This window comes from Urocampus carinirostris, chromosome 10, assembly GCF_059441175.1.
Source record: "Urocampus carinirostris isolate Australia breed hairy pipefish chromosome 10, RoL_Ucar_1.0, whole genome shotgun sequence".
Lineage (NCBI taxonomy): Eukaryota > Metazoa > Chordata > Actinopteri > Syngnathiformes > Syngnathidae > Urocampus > Urocampus carinirostris.
The window spans coordinates 18,092,192-18,103,497 of NC_142358.1; the positions used below are offsets into that span (position 1 = coordinate 18,092,192).

At 38.0% G+C, this 11,306-nt stretch overlaps 1 protein-coding gene across 2 annotated transcripts; it reads right to left on the bottom strand.

Annotated features, from left to right (window-relative positions):
• Positions 1–1,182: 1,182 nt before the first annotated feature.
• Positions 1,183–7,965, bottom strand: ap2s1 (adaptor related protein complex 2 subunit sigma 1). Of its 2 annotated transcripts, none has more exons than XM_088346542.1 (5): positions 7,797–7,964; positions 7,314–7,463; positions 4,728–4,841; positions 4,333–4,392; positions 1,183–2,090 (listed from the first exon to the last, which is right to left on the bottom strand). In XM_088346542.1, exons 1-5 carry the CDS (start codon positions 7,797–7,799, stop codon positions 1,989–1,991), a joined length of 429 nt encoding a protein of 142 aa, XP_088202668.1. In that variant the 5' UTR covers positions 7,800–7,964; the 3' UTR covers positions 1,183–1,988. The 2 variants fall into 2 exon arrangements, with proteins under 2 accessions (XP_088202668.1, XP_088202669.1); XM_088346543.1 differs by lacking the exon at positions 1,183–2,090 and adding an exon at positions 3,878–4,244 and having other exon boundaries at positions 7,797–7,965.
• Between the last annotated feature and the right edge of the window lie 3,341 nt (positions 7,966–11,306).

Below are 11,306 nucleotides of genomic sequence, written 5' to 3' on the forward strand. Positions count from 1 at the left end.
AGTGGTTGTCCGCAAAACATTCTACTTGCTGATCCCAACTTCTGGCTGAAATCATCCTTGCAGCTCCTTTCTTTTGCGTGGAAGTACAGTATGTGAAAGTCTCTAATGCACTCTAATAAAGTCTGCCTTTTCCATCTTTTTGCGATTGGGTTGGCATTTGGACAGTATTTGAAACAGTCCTTTTCTTACTTTCACGATATTCTTTATTGGATAAAATAAAACCAAGACCACACGTGTGAAATCACTCTTCCCTATCTCCCTGCCTTCTTTCCTCCAGCGTAATGCGCTTTTGTGGGCATAACACTGAGGGGAGAAGTAAGATGAAAGCATAGAAGTGAAGTGGAAAAAAACAGAGGCTCTTTGAACTCAGTTGGTCATTGTTAAAACATACTTAAGAGAAAATATTTAAGTGTAAACTTTTTAAGAAGCCCACAAACCCGATCTTTAACCTTGGCGTATGTGTTCTATACAGTTAATAGCCAGGGTTGGAAAAAAAACAACCAACAGTTTTTAAATTATAAAATGTACAACCTAAAAATAGCAAAAAAACCTATAAAAGAAAAATCTGACTATCAAGAGTACATGCAAACATTATCTAATGTTGCAATTGATCTTTTACAACTACAGTATTTGTGGTTTTGTTCTAACTCTGGGTATGTCAACATGTCCAAGGTTTACGGTAAGACTTCGGTATAATTACCATCCAGACATTGCATTTTTAATGGGGTGAAAAAAGTGTGCAAACACAAATAAATAACGGTATAAGCAAAAAATAGGGCTTTTATTTTATTTCTGTGCAGCCCGGTGGTTGCTGACCTTAACAATTTTTGGGGAACTGATTTTGAAACGCTACCTTGTTTTTCCTGAGAATTTAACAGCACTTATTTTATATTTGGGTTTATCTGCCAATTCCATATTCGCCCACCAATAACCAGAATTGACGCATCATAAAAAAAATGCTAGAGCTTGTTCCCTCAGTCTACCTTTTTCAAATATCTAACTAAACATTCTGTTTCTGTAGCCAGAACTAATAGAGCAATTATTACAAAAACGGCCTCCAGCAACACGTTAAATTTACAACTGTTGTAATGCAGATTTATGTCCAAGGGAGTGAGACGTTGCACACTGCCTTAGGATTAATACATCTTTAAGTGTATGACCAATTAAGATTACAAGCTAAAATTGTTCTCATACATCTTTTTATTTACACATACTGGAACATGTATTTGGACAAGGAGAGAATAATGCAACTTAAAAACTGAAATGGAAGCAGTACATATATAAACAAAACAAAAATACAAAAGTAACAAGCACTTTCGATTATGGTCATAGTTAAGCCGTGAGAAATGTTTTTGCAGGCTTTGATTTATGAAGCCAATGTTAATATAATTCATCTAATGACTACAAAATACTGTTTGAAACAGACATTTAGAATCTCTGGAATGAATGCTTCATTTTAGTTCATAGGATACAATTATACATATGCAAAACCATACTACACACACGCCACAGTACTGCTTTATAAAACAAGTGACAAGCACTATCATCATGTCAAGCAGTAGGCTACCATATTTGTAATGCCATTGCAATGAGCAGTCTTTGTTGACACGCCAGGTTGTCATCACCTGCCCTTTAAGAGGGCCTCCTAATTAAACGTAATGGTGAGCCACATGTAAAATGCCCATTACGAGTAGGATATGACATCAGTGGCAGGTTTTAAAAATCACTTAAGTGCTAAAAGCACTCATTAGGATGGTGCTTGTTCATGACAGTAGTGCTCCGAGATGAAGGTTAATTGAGGGACCTGGGTGTGAACACACTATGGTCAAGTGACTGGAAGAGACAACTCACTTCACTTCTGATTGAAATTTCATATTGAGGGCTATGAGGAGCACGAGGCAGCAAAAACATCACTAACAATTTCATGGTCCAGAAAACTCCTCCCACTCATTTATCCACAGGAGGGTGGAGAGGAACGTGGGTTTTGTCTATTCGAGCGACTGAAGCATGAGGAGCTGTTTGAGAACCTTGGTCTGGCTGGTCTCCCTGATTTCACCGGCGAGAAACATTTCGTCCACTACGGTGTACACCTGGAAGGAGACACATCACTTTAAAGCGTGCGGACTGTTTTCCGGCTTGAAGTAAGAGTAGCCACAAAGTGTCTGACAGAAATAAGTCAGTAAGTACCACAAACCGCGAGTAGACATGACATTATCTCCTTCCCCGTTCATTTAAAAACTTCCTGGAATGTTGCCTTACCAAATGACAAGTTGTCAAGCCGTCATATTTTTAAAGAAACCACCCAATGACCCAACAAAAAAAGAAAGACGTTGAGTATTTAGACAGTGACAATTGTTTATGATTTCTGAGTGGCGGCACGCAATATTTTTGGGAACTTTTTCATTTCAAAGGACTAATATTTAACCACTAGATGTTGCTGTGTTATGTAGTGCAACCATAACGAGTGTTACAAAGCACAAGGAAGGATACAAAATAGAGACTTCAACAGGGTTTTAACACTCTTCACGGCCATATTATATCACTTTAAGGACTTTCAAAGACATTTTTTTCCAATATCTCCGGTGTGAAAAGAGTATTTCACTGATTCACAAATATATCTGCCATTTACAAACGCCATTTTTACCTTGATGTGCATTTTCCGAAGGCATATGATTTTAAGATCTTGAGTAAATCGCGAATATATTAGTAAATCTGAACATGACGGTAACATGTTGCTTATATTTTCAGTCCAAAAAGTTGTTCCTATTACAATTTACCACTGGGAAATTCTACCTTTGTTTTGCATGGCCCATAATAAATGTCCATAAACAATACATAATACTTGGACTAATTTTACACATTTCATAGTGCCCTGTTTAGGTATAGCATGCACCTCTTCTTTTTGGCGTGATGGCCCTTCATGGGACAATGCCATACAAATTAATGCCAACAGCTGTTAACCACAAAGGAATAAATGTTAAATTATAAGCAGTCTCAACCATTTGCAAGCACTTCACACAAATTTCAAGCACTTTCTCATCTTTGAAAACAACATTAAAATTCAATCATTTAAGGATTTCAAGCACCCCTACGAACATTGCCAGCCTTTCATAAGGTTTTTGGGGTAGCCATAGCAGCAAGATGGCAGACAATCATGCCAGCCTCTTCCAGGTGAGCCTCTTGTCATTTCAACCCCTAATTTGTGATTAAAAATGGGTATAAAATTTTGTTTCACTTTTTCTTTTCAACTTTTCGGGAATTGCACTCAGGTCGAAGCTGTGAGAGCTCATAATTATAACCACTCTAGTGCCATGGTAAAGATGACATATGAAAAGGCAGTCAATTTGATCACATCACACTATTTTTAGTCATGGTGCTAGAGACGAATGTTAATTTAGTTGTGCAGTTTGCATATTACAATGAAAAAAAAATTATATACTGTTCTAAACATCGTGAGTGACAAATTTGTTGTTATTGTAACATGTGAACTGTAGAACTAAATTAACATTCGTCTTTGGTACCATGGCTAAAATTATTTTTGATCTCGTCATCACACTAATGCCCATTGCATCCAATGTTTTGCAACTGTGGTCAGTGATATTTTTCGACCGATCAATCGGTAAAACCTCTTGCATAACGCACACCCAAACATTAAGTAATTTTTAGGTTAAAAATAAATTGTGACATGCAACAACAAATACGGTAAATACAAATTTCTCTACCTACAGGAATAAAAATCACGTATGTATGATAATTCATGTATTTTTTTTTTAATAGTTGGAATCAATATTGTTTTTTAAATGAATGAAGTTTTCGCAACCACGGGGAGTAGTTAACAAAACACAATGTCGCTATAAATTTCAAAGAATTAAAAACATTCAAAGACAAGGACCTTTTAATGGGGTTTCCAAAGTATTTTGGCAAAAACGATAAACACATCTGAATGAGAATCCTTAAGTGATGTTCAGAAACACACTGGCAAGCTTTTAAAAAATAGAAATAAATAATGCTATGAACGATCACACATTTTTACCTACAGCTGGTAGATGGAGTACATTTAATCGGGGGAAAAAAAAACCTCATGGTCCAAATTCTAAACTAGATTATCATTCAGTTACAGAAATAAAAATAACATGGCAAGTGTTAATTAACCCGTGGGCGTAAACTTAATTCAAAAACGTAATTAGCTTGAGCAGCAACAGCAGATGGGGAGTTGTTTGTTGCTAAGCGCTTGCACTGACCTCCTAGGGAACAATTATTGTAGGTGTTAATTGCCCACAGGAAGAAAAATGCTCATTACCGTTTGTCAATCGTTCTTGTCAAGATGCTTACCTTGTAAAAGTTAAAGACGAGATCCAGTTCACATACGTTGTGAAAATACTCGTTGAGAACCTAGAAAGGGTACATACATTTTGAGTTCAGTCAAATCATTTTGAGAAGTACAATAAGCAAGGGGGTACATTTTGTAGATTGGTACTTGTATAGTAGGATTATGTTTCAGTATTGTGAAGCTTCCCAAGGGACAGACATGCCCACATAATAGAATAATAAACATTATGATTCCCACCCAAAAAAAACAAACCTGCCTCAGCCATGAAAAAATGGCAAGGCTAATCATTAACAGACATTCCGGAACACTATCAGAGCATAAGAACTAAATCATCATAGCTGACTTACTGAATAGCACAACTGTATATAACATTTAGCTGTGTGCATGTGCTTCTTACCTCAACAAAGTTGTGGATTCCCTCTAGATATGCAAGGTTATTGTCAGTCACGTCAACACAGATGCAGAAGTAGAGTCCAGCATAGCGTCGGTAGATGATTTTGAAATTCCGAAACTGTGGAAAAGGCGAGCGTTTGTTTATTTTTCAGCCTTGATGGATTTCAGGAGAGAAATCGTTTACGAAGCCTATTGATAGTTTTCAGGTGATGTCACGCGCATCTTCGAATATAAACAGTTGGCCATATTGGATGGGTCCACCACACGTGGTTGGATGTTGTCACGGGTCTACACTAACTTTTCTCAAGCGTGTATGTGCCTTTTTTTGTACATTTGTTGTTACAACTCAGCCCAGTTTTTTAATGACAGCCAAAACCACACTTTGATTGCCACATTTCGAATGTCAATTTAAAATGATAATGAGGTAAACTTACACCCACACGGTATGCCCACCTTACTCTGGCTGCCTGGAGGTAGACTGTGTCATAGGAACTATCAATACAGTAGATATAAAATGTATTGAGGAATATGTTAAGGTTCAATGAAAAAAAAAAGATGTGTTCAGCATGTTTTTGTATAAGGTATTCCTCATATATCATTTTAATACAGGTTTGGAATTTATTTTGAATGATCTTTTTTCATGTTTTCAAGGAAGATTCGGATTGAGCTAGAATACGTTAACTGGTGCAAATGTAGCAATTGCCTCCACAGGCAGGCTGATTTGACACCAAACAGCTGCATAAGCAAGCATTCCAATATGATGCAGTGACAGTTTTCATCACAGCTTGCTGCTTTCAACAAGAAACACAATGTGTCCAACTAAAGGTAATATTAGCGTTTTTAAAACAAGAACATGTGTCAAAAATTGCAAATGATATACTGGACTGTCTCAGAAAATTAGAATATTGTGATAAAGTTTTTTATTTTCTGTAATGCAATTAAAAAAACAAAAATGTCATACATTCTGGATTCATTACACATCAACTGAACTATTTCAAGCTTTATATTATTTGAATATTGCTGAATTTGGCTTACAGCTTAAGAAAACTCAAAAATCCTATCTCAAAATATTAGAATATCATGAAAAACAAGTAGGCTATTCAACTAATCACCTGAATCATCTAATTAACTCGAAACACCTTGCGAGGGTTTCCTGAGCCTTAAAAACACTCAGCTTGGTTCAGTAAACTAAATCACTGCTGATCTGACTGCTGTCCAGAGGACCATCGTTGATACCCTCCATCAGGAGGGTAAGACGCAAAAAGAAATTTCTCAAAGAGCAGGCTGTTCACAGAGTGCAGTTTCAAAGCATATCCACAAAAAGTCTGTTGGAAGGGGAAAATGTGGCCGGAAACGCTGCACAACCAAGAGAGATGACCGCAGCCTTAACAAAATTGTGAAGAAGAGCCGCTTCCAGAATTTGGGGGAGCTTCAAAGACAGTGGGCTGAAGCTGGAGTCCAGGTATCAAAAGCCACAGTTCACAGACGTGTCCGGGAAATGGGCTACAATAGCCGTATTCCCATGGTCAAGCCACTTCTGAACTTAAGACAACGGAAGAAGCGTCTGACTTGGGCTATGGAGAAGAAGCACTGGACAGTTGCAGAGTGGTCCAAAGTCCTCTTTTCAGACGAAAGCAAGTTTTGCATTTCATTTGGAAGTCAAGGCGCCAGAGTCTGGAGAAAGGCTGGAGAGGAGCAAAATCCAAGTTGCTTGAAATCCAGTGTGAAGTTCCCACAGTCAGCAATGGTTTGGGGAGCCATGTCAGCTGCTGGTGTTGGTCCACTGTGTTTTATCAAGTCCAGAGTAAATGCAACTGTGTACCAAGAGATTTTAGAGCACTACATGCTTCCATCTGCTGAAAAGCTCTATGGAGATGAGGATTTTATTTTCCAGCATGATCTGGCACCTGCCCACAGTGCCAAAACCACCAGTAACTGGTGCACTGACCATGGCATCACTGTCCTTGATTGGCCTGCTAATTCCCCTGACCTGAACCCCATCGAGAATTTGTGGGGTATAGTTAAGATGAAAGACACCTGACCTACAAATGCAAATGAGCTGAAGGCCGCTATCGAAGCATCCTGGGCATCAATAACACCTCAGCAATGCCACAGGCTGATTGCCTCCATGCCACGCCGGATTGATGCAGTAATCCGTGCAAAAGGATTCCCAACCAAGTACTGAGTGCATCAATGGACATTTTCAAATGTTTGATTTAGTTTTGCTGTTATAAAATTATTTTTTTACTTGGTCTGAGGAAGTATTGTAATATTTTGAGATAGGATTTGAGTTTTTTTTCAGCTGTAAGCCAAAATCAGCAATATTCAAATAATAAAAGGCTTGAAATAGTTCAGTTGATGTGTAATGAATCCAGAATGTATGACATTTGTTTCTTTAATTGCATTACAGAAAATAAAGAACTTTATCACAATATTCTAATTTTCTGAGGCAGTCCAGTATGTAATAAAATCGCTCAACTGCCAGGCAACATTGAAGAAACCTTTACTACATTTTAACCACAGGCGGATAGAATTGTATTTAAGTTTTTGGTGAGCTAACAGATCTTAACATGATTATTTAATAACTCACCTCCACAAAGTTGGTGTGCTTGGCATCTCTGACTGTCACCACTGCATGCACCTCCTCGATCAATTTCTGCTTCTCATCGTCATCAAACTGCATGTACCATTTGGCAAGCCGTGTCTTGCCGGCTCGATTCTGGATCAGAATAAAACGAATCTGAAAAAAAAGACAACATTATATCATGATGAGCCGATGTGAATCTTGCAAAGACATAACTATGCTGTTTTGACGTGGACACACTTAGGCCGATTTCATTCATTCGTAAATTTCGTGATAGCAAAACAGCACATAATGAAAAATGAATTGATCCGTAGTACTCGCATGACTTTAACTGGAATGTTTTATTTGATTCTATGGTTATGGTGGATCTGTCGTTTAAATAGTAGTGTGTTTAAGCCAAGTAGCCGATGCTACGGCTATATTAGCATGCTAGCGATGTCGGGCGACAAAAGTATTGAAACCTATTATGTGAGTACATGCCATAGTTACCATTTTATCGCCTAATGTAGGACCTTATAGACTCCTGAGGGGCACGTTCTTGAAATACTATGCAGCCCGTTTACTCCAATACATAAGTACTTTTCCGTCCGCTCGCCAGCTATCTTTTTCAAGCTAAGAAGAGCTGACAGGAAACATTAACGGCGTTGCATGCTGGGGGAAGTAGTTTTCATAAACATTTAAAGCGTAGGTTGAGTGGGATTTTAAACTACCAATGGCAACATTCCTTACAAAGACTTCCTCGTGCGTAGATCACATGACAGTTACAAATAAATCCTTGAAAGCCGCGTTAATAATTGCAATATGCGATGTGATAGAGATCTCATCTCATCTCATTAGCTACACCGCTTATCCTCAGTAGGGTCGCGGGGGTGCTGGAGCCCATCCCAACAACAACAATAATAATATTCCAACATTATTGCTATTTAAACCCTAATGCCCCCAATAAGCAGGTTAGCGCCTTACATGGCTGCAAGGCTGCTTTTGGGAAATGTGAAGCAGATTGTAAAGCGCTTTGGGAAGTCATTGCCTTGAAAAGCGCTATATAAATGCAGATCATTTCCTTTCATAATAAAGCAATGAAATAAACCAGAGAATAAACAAGTCAGGTCGTTATATTTTCCATTCTATTCAAATTGATGTTGTTGTTGAAGTTGTCTTCATACAAACACACAGAAAAACCTGAATATAATTCCAACACGCTTGTGAATTTCCCTTCGGGGATGAATAAAGTATCTATCTATCTATCTATCTATCTATGATATCAGTTTTTACAGGGTTTCCAACGATTTTCCTTACAAAGATAAATTAAAATTGCACCCCACCACAAACTCTAAACAGACAGGCAAAATAGCAGTTCAGTATACTTTATATTGAGTGGTGCAGTGCGCTTCGAATAATTGTAGTTTACTTTCATCAACATTTAGCCTTACATGATTACCATTTAAAAAAACCTTACATTGTATTTATTTAGGCAATATGTTTTCATGAGAGCTCATAACTGTCAACTTATACGTTTCCAATATTTTATATGTTTTATTACCATTTCAAATTGTGTATGCTGTATATCAATTTTTGTGTGGGAAGAAATATATGCTGCTATGTATAATAAAACAACACTAAATTGACTGCAAGTTGGGGGAAACTAAGAAACATGCATAAATAATTGTTTTGGTTGTTTATCTGGTTAAAAAAATTGTTTCCACAAATTATCTTAGTTTTTATTCTACTGTCTTGCTGTGAGTAAACAGGTCCCGCCTTTAGTTTGCAAGGTTCATTTTGGCTTATTAAAGGGAATTGCAATAATTAATACGGGGAGCAATACTCTGAGGTTGACAGGTATGAGACCTAAGATAAAGAAAAAAAACAGGATTCTGGAATTATCTTCAACTGCAATTAAGAAGGATATTACTAAACTTAAAGTGATCACCCGTTTTAAACGAAATCTCTCCCATAATTAAGTTTAAGAATGAAAAATATAAGACTTATTTGAGGCAAAACTTAACACAACCCATCTGCTCCTTTTGTTTACTTAAAGAGACACTGTGTAATATTTGGTCGCTAGATGTCACTGTAATTTGTAATGCAACCGAAAAACGAGTGTCACAAACCACATAGGTGAATACAAACTACGGAGACACGAAGTAACCAAGGTTTTTGTTTTCTAGGGTACTTTTAGTAGCAAGATGTCTGACCACTGTGTCAGCTCTGTCAAGGTGAGACTCATGTTGTGTAAAATAGCTACAATTATCTCGACCCATGAGTATTTAAGAACATGCATGTTTATATGACAGTACCAATATTACACCCATCCATTATCTGCACTGTTTATCCTCAGTAGGGTCGCAGGGGTGCTGGAGCCCATCTCAGCTATCTTCAGGCAGTGGGCAGGGGACACCCTGAAGTGGTTGCCAGCAGGTCACAGGGCACACAGAGACAGACAATTTACTTACTCATTCACACCTAGGGACAATTTGAACCGGCCAATTAACCTGAAATTCATGTTTTTTAGAATGTGCAAGGAAACCCACACAGACACGGGGAGAACATGCAAACTCCACACGGGGAGGCTGCAGTAGCTGGACTTGAACCCTGAACCTCTGCACCTTGGGGCTGCGTGTTGCCCAACCAGCTTTTTTTTTTTTTAAACGAATGAAGTGTTTTTACTTCTAGGAGGTGCCAGATGATACACAGTGTCCTTTTATAATCATGTTCAGTTTGATACGGCCCCTGAACAATACCAGAGAACATTTTGATCCAGATTTTATCCATCCATCCATTATCTGTACCACTTATCCTCAGTAGGATTGCGGAGTCCTGATTTTATTTTACCTAAAAAAGAACTCAAATTCTGCGTGCACGTTTTTTGGTAGTAATAGGATTTGATCCCCGTTGCAGCAGTGAGAGCGCTGTACTCTTACAGATATAGATGACATTTGAAAAGCCATTGGGTTTTATCTCATAATTACACGGCACCCGAGACAAATTTTAATTTTGTTGTTTATTTCACATGTCAAGTCAAGTCGCGTTTATTTGTTTAGCCCTTAATCACAAAATGTCTTAAAGTTACAACTACACGATCCCCTGATCTTTAACCAACATGCAGGCAAGGAAAAACTCAAAACCCCAGCACGAGGAAAAAAGGAAACCTTGGAAGGGCCTCACAAGTGTTAATCCCCCTTCCAGGATGACCAGTTTGCAATCGATCCAGCGTTGGGTAAAAGTACACCAAACAGTGAACATGTTTACTGCTCACCTTGCACAATGTCTGACCATTTCTTTTTTCTGCACTAAGATGACTATGTTTGCACCAATGCATATGCTGACTATTTTTTTGCACTATGATGACTTTTGCACCAAATGCAATATTGCACAACCCTTACGATACCAACGGTATCACGATAACACTGTATGTAATATCCCACATGCCGACATTTCTTGAGTAAATACCATGTAAATTATAACTATAGCCTTATCCCCCTTGTTTTATAACCTTATCTTCTCTGTTCCTTTATCTTCTTGGCTCATACCTCACTGTGAATGTGTAAAACTGGAGTGTCATGCCCAATTTCGTTGTCACAATATGTTAACCCATCTTGTAACAATGACAATAAAGGTATATTCTATTCTATTCTATTCTATTCTAATAAAAGAAAACCAAAGGTAATATGTTGAAATTTGTCCAGCAAGTGCATGACAGCAACGACGCCTCAAACCTGTAAATGTAACTTTGTTGTGTATTTCACCTGTTATGTTAATGGGGGATAGAATTAGTGTCATTGTAACATGAGAAACGCACAACGAAGTTGGCATTCATTTTTGGTACCCGTGAAATGAAATGATCTGCATTTATATAGCGCTTTTCAAGTCAATGACTTCCCAAAGCGCTTTACATTGTGCTTCACATTTCCCAATAGAAGTCGTGATCTGTGCAGCCATGTAAGGCGCTAACCTGCTTATTGGGGGTATTTAGGGTTCTGTGTCTTACCCAAGGACACTTCG

Excerpts from the sequence above, each read along its gene's own strand:
- ap2s1 (XM_088346542.1), bottom strand. Across the intron at positions 4,393-4,727 it reads GAATCCACAACTTTGTTGAG|GTTCTCAACGAGTATTTTCA; the intron begins GTAAGAAGCACA and ends TACCCTTTCTAG. Across the intron at positions 2,091-4,332 it reads TCGTCTTTAACTTTTACAAG|GTGTACACCGTAGTGGACGA; the intron begins GTAAGCATCTTG and ends GTCTCCTTCCAG.